This window comes from Panthera leo, chromosome E1 (genome assembly GCF_018350215.1).
Source record: "Panthera leo isolate Ple1 chromosome E1, P.leo_Ple1_pat1.1, whole genome shotgun sequence".
Taxonomy (NCBI): domain Eukaryota; kingdom Metazoa; phylum Chordata; class Mammalia; order Carnivora; family Felidae; genus Panthera; species Panthera leo.
The window spans coordinates 59079156-59091200 of NC_056692.1; the positions used below are offsets into that span (position 1 = coordinate 59079156).

A 12045-nucleotide genomic window follows, 5' to 3' on the forward strand; every position below is an offset into this window, starting at 1 on the left:
TGCTTTTGCTATAAGGACACACAGTCCGGGGTTACCTGTCCGTGTTCCCGTGTCCACAGTTGGTCCCGTGGAAAAGGGGGCTACAGACCACTGTGGTCACTGAGCCAATGTTCCCACTTTAAAGACTGAAACCCGTGGAAAGGGAAGGTCTTCAAGGTGACGCAGCAGAATGGCTATTTCTGAGTGGCGGCATTGAGAGTCACTTTATTTTCTTTCTGTTTCTATCTTCACCACGATCCTGGGCTTGCTGGGAGCAGCAGGGACCGTTTTGAAACACTCAGGTTAATTTAGCAAGAAGTGCCCCGCATCCCCCCTCGTCCCCCTGCTGGAAGGGAGCGTGACTTTGGTCTCGCCTTTAGTCAGTGTTTACGTAGCTGCTGTGGTTTCTTTTCGTTGGGTAACGTGTGTTTCCTTGTAGGAATTTTCAATTTCGATGCGAGGCTGTCGTCCAGAGAGTTCCGAAACAGCTGGGAGAAGGCCATGCAGACGCTCATTCTCCCTGAGCTGGAGGTACGCGGCCTTGGCGGCCGGCTGGGAGCCCACGGGTGGGTGTCCTGGGAGCGTCCTGGGCACTTGGGCCGTGCGTCGTCCCTCGCGCAAGGGCTGTGGGGCCGCTGGCGGAACCCCAGGCACAGGTGTGGACCACCGGCCACTCTACCATTTTGCTGTCCCCGTGCCCTCCGTCCCGGAGGCCGGGCTGGCCGGTTGAGGAATTACTGTGAGTCCGGGAGGGGTAGGTGGCTTTCTGTCCGCTACTTTTAATAGTGAGAACAGCAGGTAGGGAGACAGACTCGTGTGTAGATGCCCAGCAGAAATGCACAGGTAGTCATGGAGTCACTGCTCCTCTCAGATAAGAACAGTATTGGGAGTAGATACACCCAGAGGGAGATAAAAGCCCCCAAGTCAAAGGATGGGGATACAGGTCTCTGGGTCTCTCATCTGGGGAGACATGAGCCCACAGGCAAGGAACCTGAAAATCGTCGTGAAAGAGAACTTGGTCGCTTGCTAAACCGGGGAGGGCGGACGCCCGGCCTTGCCCGCTGGTGGGGCCCCCGTGTCGCGGTCTGTGTGAGCGGCCTCACCTCCAGACCCCTGTGCTGCTCTCGCACCCAGCATCAGCATCTGGAGAAAGCCCTGCTGACGGTCACCACTCAGATCAGCCAGGATGAGCGGATCAGCTCCAACCCCGTGGCCAGAATCGTGTACGGTGACCCCGGGGCCTTCCTGCCTCACCTGCCCCAGAAGAGTGTGGTCCACTGCTCTAAGATGTGGGCCTGCAGGAGGAGGGTCACGGTTGAGTATCTGCAGCACGTCGTGGAGCAGAATTCTGGCCAAGACACAGTGCCCGTCCTCCGGAAGTTCCTGCAGAAGGTAAGGCTGCCCCTGAGTGACCACCTGCCCGTGTCCCTGCGGACTCGAAGGCCTGGCTCTTACTCAGTCACACGGGGCATGTAACCGACTACCTCGGTGCTCTGCCTTTTTTTTTTTTAATGTTTATTTTATTTTTGAGAGAAGAGACACAGAGCGTGAGCGGGAGAGGGACAGAGAGAGAGGGAGAGGGAGACACAGAATCCGAAGCAGGCTCCAGGCTCTGAGCTGTCAGCACAGAGCCGGACGCGGGGCTCAAACCCATGAACCGGGAGATCAGGACCTGGGCCGAAGTCGGGCGCCTAACTGACTGAGCCCCCCGGGTGCCCCAGGGCTCTGCTTTCTTGCTGGACCACCTGTGGCAGGGACTCCAGGGGAGGGTAGGTTCTTCATGCAGGTCAGGCCGTGAGGCAGTTTGAAGCATAAAGTCACAGAGGAAATACACCGGTCAGAGTTGGCAGGAATCAGGAATCCGTAAAGAACGTGAGAGCCAGGATGTCATCTCCCCGGGTCACTCAGCAAGAAGGAGCAGAACTCAGGTCATCCCCGGGGGTGCCCGTCCACCGTCCTGGCCCCGGGGGCCGGGAGCGCTTGGCCATCAGTGACGGTCTGTGGAAAGAAAAAGCTTTTTTCGTTGGGAACACGTAACCAGAATGAAACCAACAGACAAAAAGAGTCTGCCGTGTCCCAGACTCGGCCTCAGAAGGAAGAAAGGTGTTGGGGGTGGGGGGAAGGGAGCAGTGAAGTGTCGCGTCGGGCCGAGACCGGAAACAGGCCCCATTTGAGCCTCATGCCCCCTGAAACTTCGCCTTCTGTGGTAGCGTCTGTCTCCCCCTCCCCGCCGTGTACCAGCGTTGGCTGTCGGAACAAGTGCGACGACTGTCGGTCAGTGGGAGGGCAGGAGCCCAAGCAGGGAGGGTCTCCTGGGGCTCAGACGACACACGGGAGCGACGCCCAGCCTCTGCTCTTGGCAGATTCCTGCACAGCCAGCCCGTCGCCGGGGCCCAGGAGGCTGGTTTCTTTGCCGAGTGTTCGCCAGACACGTGTGACGTGTCAGCCCCGTGAAGGCAGGGACCGTGTCCCGCTGGCGTCTCCGTCCCTAGCGTGCAGGGTGTCCTGCTGGCAGGCGGTAGGCACTTGTGAAAGACGGAAACGGCCTTTTCCTGTTCCCGAGGAGCCCGGGGGGCGTCACGTAAAATGGCGCCTCGACCGGCTCCGATGCAAACCCAGGTCCTGAGCCAGCCCCGGAGCCCATGTCCCCAGGAACGTGGGACAGGTGAACTCACGTGCGGCCTGGCGGTCTTCCCTCGGCAGGAGGCAGAGCTGAGGCTGGTGAAATCGCTGCCTGAGATCTTGGCCCTGCAGAGGGATCTGGTGAAGCAGTTCCAGAACGTTTCGGAAGCTGACTACCAGTCCATCCGAGCTTTTATCAGCAGTCACCACGAAGGTACGTCTCCGCTCCAGGAGGAGGAGGTCAGCGCCAGCTGTGTTTGGGGGTTCACAGAGACCGCCGCAGCCAGCCCGGCGCTCGGGGCCTCTGTCCCCTCAGCCTTCAGTGCGAAGTAATGGGTGCCGTGAACCCCAAAAGCCCAAAAGAGGCTTGGCTGCGGCTGAAACTCGGCGTCCGCACTCACACACGCTGCTGAGGCCGGAGACGCAAAGCCGGGCCCGTCCCAAAGAGCGCGCGACGATGTTGGTCGGACCCGACCGGGTAGGGGTTTTCACGGGGCCCTTAGAAGGTGTTTTGTCGGACAGATGGGCTGAAGCAGCTACTCCGCAAGAGAATCCGTATCTTTCTGTCGACGTGGAACAAGCTGAGGATGTCACTGCAGACCAGTGGTAGGTGCCACGCTCCCTGTCTCCCGCCTGACCCTGGTCCGTGAGTCTCTGGGCACAGGTGTCGGGGGCAAGGGAACTAACATACCACGAAAAAAGTAACCCGTGGGTCATCTCGGATCTGTGGATGTGGACTCAGGAAGGAGCTGAGATCGTTTGAAACCGGTGGGCGCGTGAGGGCGGTGGGGACAGAGCGCGCAGAGCGTCCCCGGCTCCAGCTTGTCCCCACTTGGGAAGCGCCCGCGGGCTTGGGCGCCGGCCTGGAGGTGGTGGGAGCGGCGGCGCGGAGGTGAGCGGAGGCCTCTCTGCTGAGGGCTCCCCGTCCTCCCAAGGTGAAATCAAGCTGCCCGAAGAATACTGCGATGCCGACCTGGACGAGGACACCGACTTCGAGGTCATTCTGCCGCGTCGCCGGGGCCGGGGCCTCTGCTCCACTGCCTTAGTCAGCTATTTGATCAGGCTGCACAACGAAATGGTCTACGCGGTGGGAGAGTTCTCCGGAGAAAACAACGGGTGAGCGCACGGCCGGCCGCGGGAGCCGGGTCTGAGATGGGGGTCGCGGGGCCGCGGGGGCCGCGGGGGCGGGCACACTCCCCTGCCTCGGCTGGGTGCACGGGCCCGGGCAGCGCGCTCGCCCGCCGGGACAGAGGGCGGGAGCCGGGAGCCCGCTCCGGGTGGGTCCCCGAGCGCCACGTCTGTGTGTCCCTCAGCTACACGGTCGATGCCTCCGAGGTCACGGACCTGCACGTCATCAGTTACGAAGTCGAGCGGGACCTCGTGCCCCTGATCCTCTCCAACTGCCAGTACAGGGTGGAGCAGGGCCAGGAGACCCTGCAGGAGTTCGACCTGGAGAAGATCCAGCGCCAGGTCACCGGCCGCTTCCTCCAGGGCAAACCCAGGCTCACGCTCAAGGTGCGGCTGCCCCCCCCCCCCCCCGCCCCGGGACTTGCCGGGCCGGCACGTCTGTTTTGTGAAAGTTGGCCTTGGCCTTGCATCTCAGCTGTTTCTGAGCGAGGCGGGCACAGGGACGACCGTCCAGCCGTGCGCTGCCCCCAGAGGCCAGAACCTGGGTCCCCTCCGTACCTCTGGGCCTCTTCAGGTCCCCGTGGACTTGCCGGATTTCTCTGTGTCGTTGACGGCATCGCCTCCGCCCCTGACAGCCCCTGGCGGCCACCCGCTCCTTCACGCTCCACACACAGCCTGTCACCCGACACCACGGCACCTGTGTAACTGCCACAGGCCCACTGCTGCCTGCCCTCTGAGTCTTAGGCCACATTCCCGAACCACATCTGGCCCACGTCGCTCCCTGGTGACGGCCCTGAGGCCGACTGGTGTCCCGGTGCGCGTGGGGTAACGCCCACACTGCTTGTCGCAGCCCTTCTCCAGCCGGTTGATTCACACACCGAGCCGCCCTCCCTCCCTGAACACACTGTGCGCCTCAACATCTCTCTTCTTTCACCTGGGCTGTTCTTGTCCCTGCCGGGTCCAGTCGGGGACACTGGTTCCGTGTGTGTGCTCCCTCACTGCCAGCGGCGAAGCCCTGACCCGTTGCACCCAGGGCTGTCTTAACCCGCTCTGCTGTCCCGTTGTCTGTGCCCCGTAGTGGTTGGGGGAGTACAGGAACGGGAGGTCCCCGTGTACCTGCTCCCCCCAGTGGCCGGCAAGCCTGTAGCATTCTGCGTGTCGGCACCTGCTTGGCCATCGAGGCGAGGCCGGGTCCCTTGCCGTGTCACTGTTTCTGTAGACCGTGGGTCAAACACAGACTTCACACGGCAGCCAAGAGCGGCACACTTTGCCCGGCGACATGCTGAGGAGCACGGTCCCGCCGTTGAGTCACCGCTTAGGAATAGAGTTGTCGGACAGAAACCTCCGCAGTGGATTCCATCTCCAAAGGCTGTTTTCTTTGTAAATTCAGGGACTCCCCACTCTGGTGCACAGACGTGACTGGAACTATGAGCATCTCTTTGCGGACATCAAGAGCAAAATGCCACAGGTGATCACAGCACACCACCCCGCTCGCACGGTGCTTTTACCTGGTGGTGGTGGCTTCCTCTTGGGGAGGACCGCTCAGCCTTGCTGGGAGCACCGCCAGGTTTCAGCGGCCTCCCTGCATTCCCTGAGCCCACTGTTCTTTCCAGAAGTCCAGCAGGGCAGCAAATCAGCAAGAGTTCTCTTGTTGAAACCTGGTGGTAGTTTCTTAGTCATGATGTCAGACCACGCGTGCTGATGCAAAAGGTCCAGAGAACTTATCTATTCCCGCTCTTTGGACTTGTGTGTGGGTGTGTGTGTGTGAGCACGCGCGCGGCGGTGCGAATATCCTCACAAGGTTGCTTGGAGGACTGTGAGTTCACGTCAATTTCTGTAAAGTGTCTGGGGCGCTGCTGCCACTTAGGAATCACCAAGCATTAACTGTCATTATTGGTAGGTCTCTCACCTTAAGGCCTTGGCCGTGAAGTAGGTAAGCCGGCTTGCCGGGTATGAGGCACAAGAAACCCCCAGCCACGGACCCCTGTCCCGCCTTTGATTTCCTAGAAACCCCTCCACAACGCGGCCATCAGCGCCATCTGCGGACAGCTGCAGTCCTACAGCGATGCCTGTGAGGCCCTGTCGCTTGTAGAAGTCACTTTGGGGTTCCTGAGCACGGCTGGCGGCAACCCCAACATGTCTTTGAACGTGTACGTCCAGGACGTGCTGCGCATGGGCGAGCAGACAGCACTGGTTCTGAAGGTGGGTCTTGCTTGGGGCTCCGCTGCAGCCTAATCCACGCTGCCCTCCCCACTGCCTGCCGGGATTTGCGCCTCGAAGGGAGTCCCCACCTGGGCGACCTCTGGAAAGGGCAGGAGGTGAGAGTGGCATGTCAAGGCGAGGCCCAGCGCGACAGCCACCCTCTCGCCATGCGAAGGGGCTCTGAGATATGGCGGGGGAGGGGTGGCGCTTTGGACGTGAGGCCAGCGGCCGGTGTACAGTTATGGGAAGAGAGGAGCCCGGGGCAGAAGTGCCGCCATGCCCGCCTGTTCCCTCCCGGCCCCGCCTCCAGCTTGGGGAGCCTGTCCCCGCCCAGCCCCGCCTCCTGCCCTGGAGCCTGGCCCCGCCCAGCCCCGCCTCCTGCCCCGGAGCCTGGCCCCGCCCAGCCCCGCCTCCTGCCCCGGAGCCTGGCCCCGCCCAGCCCCGCCTCCTGCCCTGGAGCCTGGCCCCGCCCAGCCCCGCCTCCTGCCCCGGAGCCTGGCCCCGCCCAGCCCCGCCTCCTGCCCCGGAGCCTGGCCCCGCCCGGCCCTGCCTCCTGCCCTGGAGCCTGGCCCTCCCGGCCCCGCCTCCCGCTCAGGAGCCTGTCGCTTTCAGGCCTTACACAGATGCCAGCTGAAGCACACGATCGCACTGTGGCAGCTCCTGTCGGCCCACCGGTCGGAACAGCTGCTCCGTCTGCACAAGGTGGGTGCAGCCCCACCCCGCTGGGCTGGGGGGCCGCTCTCTGTCCTCCCAGCCAGCCTCTTGCTGCCTCCCTTCTTCTCTATTCTAGGAGCCCTTCAGGGAAATCAGTGCCAGGTACAAAGTTGGTCTCAGCCCAGACAATGCCAAGTGCCTTCGCACTTTCCTGAACCAGACTGACCTCGACTCCTTCCTCCTGGAGCTTCATGAAATGATGATCCTGAAACTGAAGAGCCCCCAGGCCGAGGGCAACTTCAACCCAGAGTGGAGGTACGGGTTCGCTCGCGGGTGGGACCTGCACACACACGGGGTGCCCTGTGGTCTTTCCCGTGACCTGCAGACGTGGAAGGAGCTCCCGTCTGACCTCTGAAGCCCGTGCCCTGCTGTTTTAACCTTTCCAGGCCCCCAGCAGATTGGCCCTTTGGCTTTGATCTCTGCTGGGTTTTTCTTTTTTTCTTTTAATGTTTAATTATTTCTGAGAGAGGAGAGAGAGGAGATAGAAAGGGAAGGAGGATCCAAAGCGGGCTCTGCACTTACAGCAGAGAACCAACCTACCAACCACAAGATCACAACCTGAGCCAAAGTCAGATGCTTAACCGACTGAGCCACACAGGCACCCCTGCTGGGCTTTTAAAAATAATTACTGAAGTCATATATTCTGGTTGTGACAAGTGTACTTATGTCAGAGATGTGCATTTTATTTTTAAATTTTTTTTTGTTGAAATATAATATATGGTGTTACATTTGTTTCTGGTTTGCAGTATAGTCATTGAACAATTTTATGCATTACTCAGTGCTCATCATGGGAAGTGGACCCAATCTCCTTCACCTATTTCACCCATTCCCCACCCACCTGCCCCCTGGTAATGGTCAGTTAGTTCTCTATAGTTAAGAGTCTGTTTCTTGGTTTGCCTTTCTTTTCTTCCCTTTGCTCATTTGTTTCTTAAATTCTACATTTGAGTGAAATCATGGTATTTTCTTTCTCTGACTTATTTCACTTATAATTATACTATCTAGCTCCATCCACGTCATTGCAAATGGCTAGATCTCAGTCTTTTTTATGGCTAATATTCCAGTGTGTGTATACGTGTGGGTGTACATACCACATCTTCTTTATCCATTCAGCAGTTGATGGACATTTGGGCTCTTTCCATAGCTTGGTTGTTGTTGATAATGCTGCTATAAACATTGGGGTTCATGTACCCCTTTGAATCTCTATTTTTGTATCCTTTGGATAAATAATAGTACTAAATAGTAATAAATAATTGCTGGATGTAGGGTAGTTCCATTTTTAATTTTTTTGAGGAAACTCCGTGCTGTTTTCCACAATGACTGCACTATTTTTCATTCCCACCAACAGTGCGTGATGGTTCCTTTTTCTCCAAAAACCATAAAATTCCTAGGGGAAAACACTGGCAGTAGTTTTTCAACGTCAGCTGTAGAAATATTTTTCTAGCAACGTCTGCTCAGGCAAAGGGAACAAAACCAAAAATAAATTATTTGGACCACACCAAAATAAGAAGCTTTTGCACAGTGAAGGAAATCATCAACGAAACCAAAAAGCAACCCTACCAAATGGGAGAGGATGTTTGCAAGTGACATACCTTATAAAGGATTAGTACCCAAAATACATAAAGAACTTCTACAATTCCACACCAAAGAGGGAGGAGAGGGAGAGAGATGTGCATTTTAAATTTGATATAAAAAGTCACACCGATGTATAGTGTATGAGAATACCCAACGTCGGATATTACCCATCTTTTACATTTTTGCCAACCTAATGGCCAAAAATAGGTGTCTTGTTTTCACTCGTATTTTCCTATTTAATAGTGAAGCTGCAAATTTCCTACTCATCTGCCATTTTTGTGTCTTTCTCTAGATTATCTCTTGGTATCTTTTAGGTTTCTTTTGGGCTATTTATCTTTTTCATAATCTTAAAAGATTTAAGATTAGGGGCACCTGGGTGGCTCAGTCAGTTGAGCGTCCGGCTTCGGCTCAGGTCATGATCTCACGGTTTGTGGGTTCGAGCCCCACGCTGGGTTCTGTGCTGACAGCTTGGAGCCTGGAGCCTGCTTTGGATTCTGTGTCTCCCTCTCTCTGCCCCTCCCCCATTTGTGCACGCGCACTCTCTCTCACCTCCTCTCAAAAATAAACGTTAAATTTAGAAATATATATTTAAGATTAATCTTTGTTACAGAACCTCTACCTCAGTCTTCAATTTCAGAAAGCCAAATCTGACAGATTTTTTTCTATAAAGACTAGAAAAACATACCAGAAGGGTCTTCCTTGTCCCAAGGTTACAAAGCCCTCTGCCACATTCTCTTCTTGTGCTTTTATAGCTTTAGGTTGTATATCTGCTTTGTTAACCAGTTTATGTTTTACGTATGATGTGAGGTAGGGATTTGCCAGTCCTGTTTTCCTAAATAGATACTCCATTCCCACTTTTCCTCGCCAGCACACGTCATCGGTGCTGGTTTCTTCCATTACGCCGTCTGGCACATGCCTGCATACGTTTATATTCCTTGAACACATTCAACAAGTCTTTCCTACCTGGGAATTTTAGTACAGAGAACAAAAGATCCCTTTCCTGGAGAATTTACCGTCTTTGTTAATATAAAACATGAGATGGAATATAATCTTTTTTTGAATGGCAAGGCTTTGTGTTTATGGAGCAGATCCCATTACCAGAGTGCTTTAAGGGGACGTGACCTGGCCATTAATTATCAAGGTCAGCTTTGTTCTGTGGTGTTCGTATACTTTAGTGTGGGAGGCGGCAGGCATGTCCTGAAGCCCCTGAACCCTGGCTTCTAGTCCCCGTTCTGTAGCTCGACTTCAGGATGACCACCCCCCCCCCCCCCCCCCCCAGCATTTCTGGTCTCAACAAGCACTTTGGTTCTATTGACTTGGAAATAGCAACGACCACTGACGGCATCTTTGCGTCAAATGGGAGAGTGCTTGACCTTCTATCTCTTGTCCCTTGGTTTTTCAGCCTGAGAGACACTCTAGTAAGTTACATGGAAACTAAAGAGGGTGAAATTCCTCCTGAACTGGAATTTCAGTTCCCAAAAGAGATACTGCTGTGCAGCTGTGTCCCCGTGTGGAGAATGGCCGCTGAACTGAAGCGAGGTCGGCAGGTGAGGTAGAGTGCTCTGCTCCTGACGGGGGACAGCGGGCTCTTCCCTCGTCTGTCACCAGCCGCCGCCTGGGCCAGGGCGTACGAGGGCGGCTGCTGGCGTGGCTCGGAACTCAAGATCCCCGGGTGCCGTGCCGCAGACAGCTGCAAGAGCCACGCTGTTCCAGGAACACGTGCACATTCCACATCGTTCCCATCGGATTATGGATACTTCCCGGTGGGAGGTGAGAACTGGAGACCCCGGGAAGCTGGGACAGATCACCTTTCGGTTGCCCGGGGTGCCAAGCAGGTGCTTCTCAGCTTCCTGGAACAGGAGCCATCTGTGCCTTCGGCTCGCCAGGTGGAGTACAGCACACGCCCACCCCGGCCCTTCTCAGTGCAGGATGAGGAGGAGAGGAGACGGGGTTATTGACTTTGCTATTTTCTAAATTGTTCTGCACTCACAGAGGAGAATCCAGCTTGATCCTTTCTTCTGTTCCCTCCGACTCTGAGTATTGTGCAAATATTTGTAGGTTTCCAGAAAGGTCTGCAAAAGTGCCAGACCCTTTTTTGTGTCCTCCCAAACACAAGTCAGGGCATTCAGTGCCTTGAGGCCAAACCTCCGAGACCTCACCCGGCCCCCACGGAGAGTCACTGCTGAGCTTCAAGGGTCAGAGCCAAAAAGCTTTCACTGTGGAGAGCGCGGGGCCAAGTCGGGGGCACTTTTCGGGCATTCCTTCCTCTTTTACACAATGAAGAGACTGGAGTGATGGCCACATTTGCTTCTATTTCTAGAGCTTTTAAATTCCAAATGAAACCTGGTCAATACAAACTTGGATCAAAGGCATGGTTGCAGCATCTTTGTGGGAACTTTTAAACTGTCCGGGATCATGCTAAATAAACGCGTCCTCCCTCTGAATCTATCTGGTCCTTCCTCCGAATCTCCGCCAAGGCATAAAAAACAGACTCAGAGAGAATATAGAACCAGCTAAGTTTCTGCAAAAGGAAAAAAAAGAGAATAGTCAACTCGATCTGATATGCCACGTTTCTTACTGTGAGGGAAGTGTCTCTTTTGCACAGTCTCCTTGGGTACTGGTGGCCTCTGGACTGACGCCTGCTCCCAGGTGGCTGGGCACCCATCGGCACTGAGATGACCTGAGATGACCTCTGACCAAGTCAGAGGTGACTGCTGTTTACAAGTCAGAGGCGAGTGTCTTCAATATACATTCTGAGTGAGTTAACGACGTGGGCAGCTTGAGATTGCGGAAACGACGCTGCCGGGACCACCGAACACGCTGCGGCCACAGTGGAGGGAGCTGCAGAGGGAACCGTCCTCCGTGCTCCTCAGAGCGTCTGATGAAGGGGAGCACGGTGGCCCGGGCCCCCTCAGTAATTAATCTGATACAACACCCCCTTGAACTTAGTAACCCGTGATTGTTGTATCGTTCTAGACTATGCAAAGGTACCCCCCCAGCCCCCCTAACGGGTTGAGGTGCAGCAGGGAGGGCGCCTGTCCAGCTCGTCGACTTGCACTGGGAATCCCTTTGATTCTTCCAAGCTGGGACGGAGCTGGTGTGGCCCGCCAGGTGCTGCTCTGGTCCCTCACTGTGCCACACCTTAGCAGTGGGAGTTAGGGGTCAGTATCTTGCTGTGAATCCTTTTTTGGGGCTGGGAATTTTTCCCCCCACTTTTAACGAAGGGTTTTTTAACTAATATTTTGTTTCGTATGCTATACCTTCAAAGCCTTAATGGTCTTATCTAGATTATCTTGTTTATACAGAAATACACTGGCCTAGCACAAGCAAATGTCAATTTTATTATACTTGTCATACCTGTTTTAATAAACTTGAGTTTTGCTGCTAAAGAATCCTTCTCTCTGAGGGTAGAGCTTCAGTTTATGGCAAGTAGACATCAACTCAGCCATGGGGAATGGTTTTGGGGTGTGTGTGTGTATGTGTGTGTGTAAATGTAGATGCATCCATGTAGTGGAAGGTTCTGGGCAGAAGACGTACACCCCAGTGTAGAAAGTGAGAGGCAAACCTTTCCTCGGGACACAATGATAGCCGAGCGGGGGACCCACAGCTGGCCATCCCTGCCCGGTCTCCAGACTCCAAGCCAGAAGCTTCCGCCTCGGCCTCAGAGGGCGAGCTCCCCATTCCCTGCCCGAAATGCCTTCGCCGGAAGACAGCAGCGCTGCAGCTAACCCTGTCGGAGAGCCCCTCTGTTCACAGAGCGGGGTTGCGAGACGGGAAAACCTTTCCTCTGCAGAAGGAAAGACGGGGTAACGGGATAAACTGTGAGCT

The 12045-nt window shown here is 55.6% G+C and overlaps 1 protein-coding gene across 2 annotated transcripts in view; it reads left to right on the forward strand.

Moving 5' to 3' along the window:
• RNF213 (ring finger protein 213) overlaps nucleotides 1-11564 on the forward strand; it is a 105081-nt gene extending 93517 nt beyond the window's left edge. For both annotated transcript variants that reach the window (XM_042917029.1, XM_042917030.1), the window contains 11 exons: nucleotides 419-510; nucleotides 1114-1371; nucleotides 2683-2815; nucleotides 3124-3207; nucleotides 3537-3717; nucleotides 3915-4116; nucleotides 5120-5197; nucleotides 5737-5931; nucleotides 6544-6633; nucleotides 6722-6900; nucleotides 9620-11564. In XM_042917029.1, coding sequence (XP_042772963.1) covers nucleotides 419-510; nucleotides 1114-1371; nucleotides 2683-2815; nucleotides 3124-3207; nucleotides 3537-3717; nucleotides 3915-4116; nucleotides 5120-5197; nucleotides 5737-5931; nucleotides 6544-6633; nucleotides 6722-6900; nucleotides 9620-9773 — 1646 coding nt within the window. In that variant the 3' untranslated portion in view covers nucleotides 9774-11564. The remainder of the gene's footprint in view (nucleotides 1-418; nucleotides 511-1113; nucleotides 1372-2682; nucleotides 2816-3123; nucleotides 3208-3536; nucleotides 3718-3914; nucleotides 4117-5119; nucleotides 5198-5736; nucleotides 5932-6543; nucleotides 6634-6721; nucleotides 6901-9619) is intronic.
• Nucleotides 11565-12045: the final 481 nt, after the last annotated feature.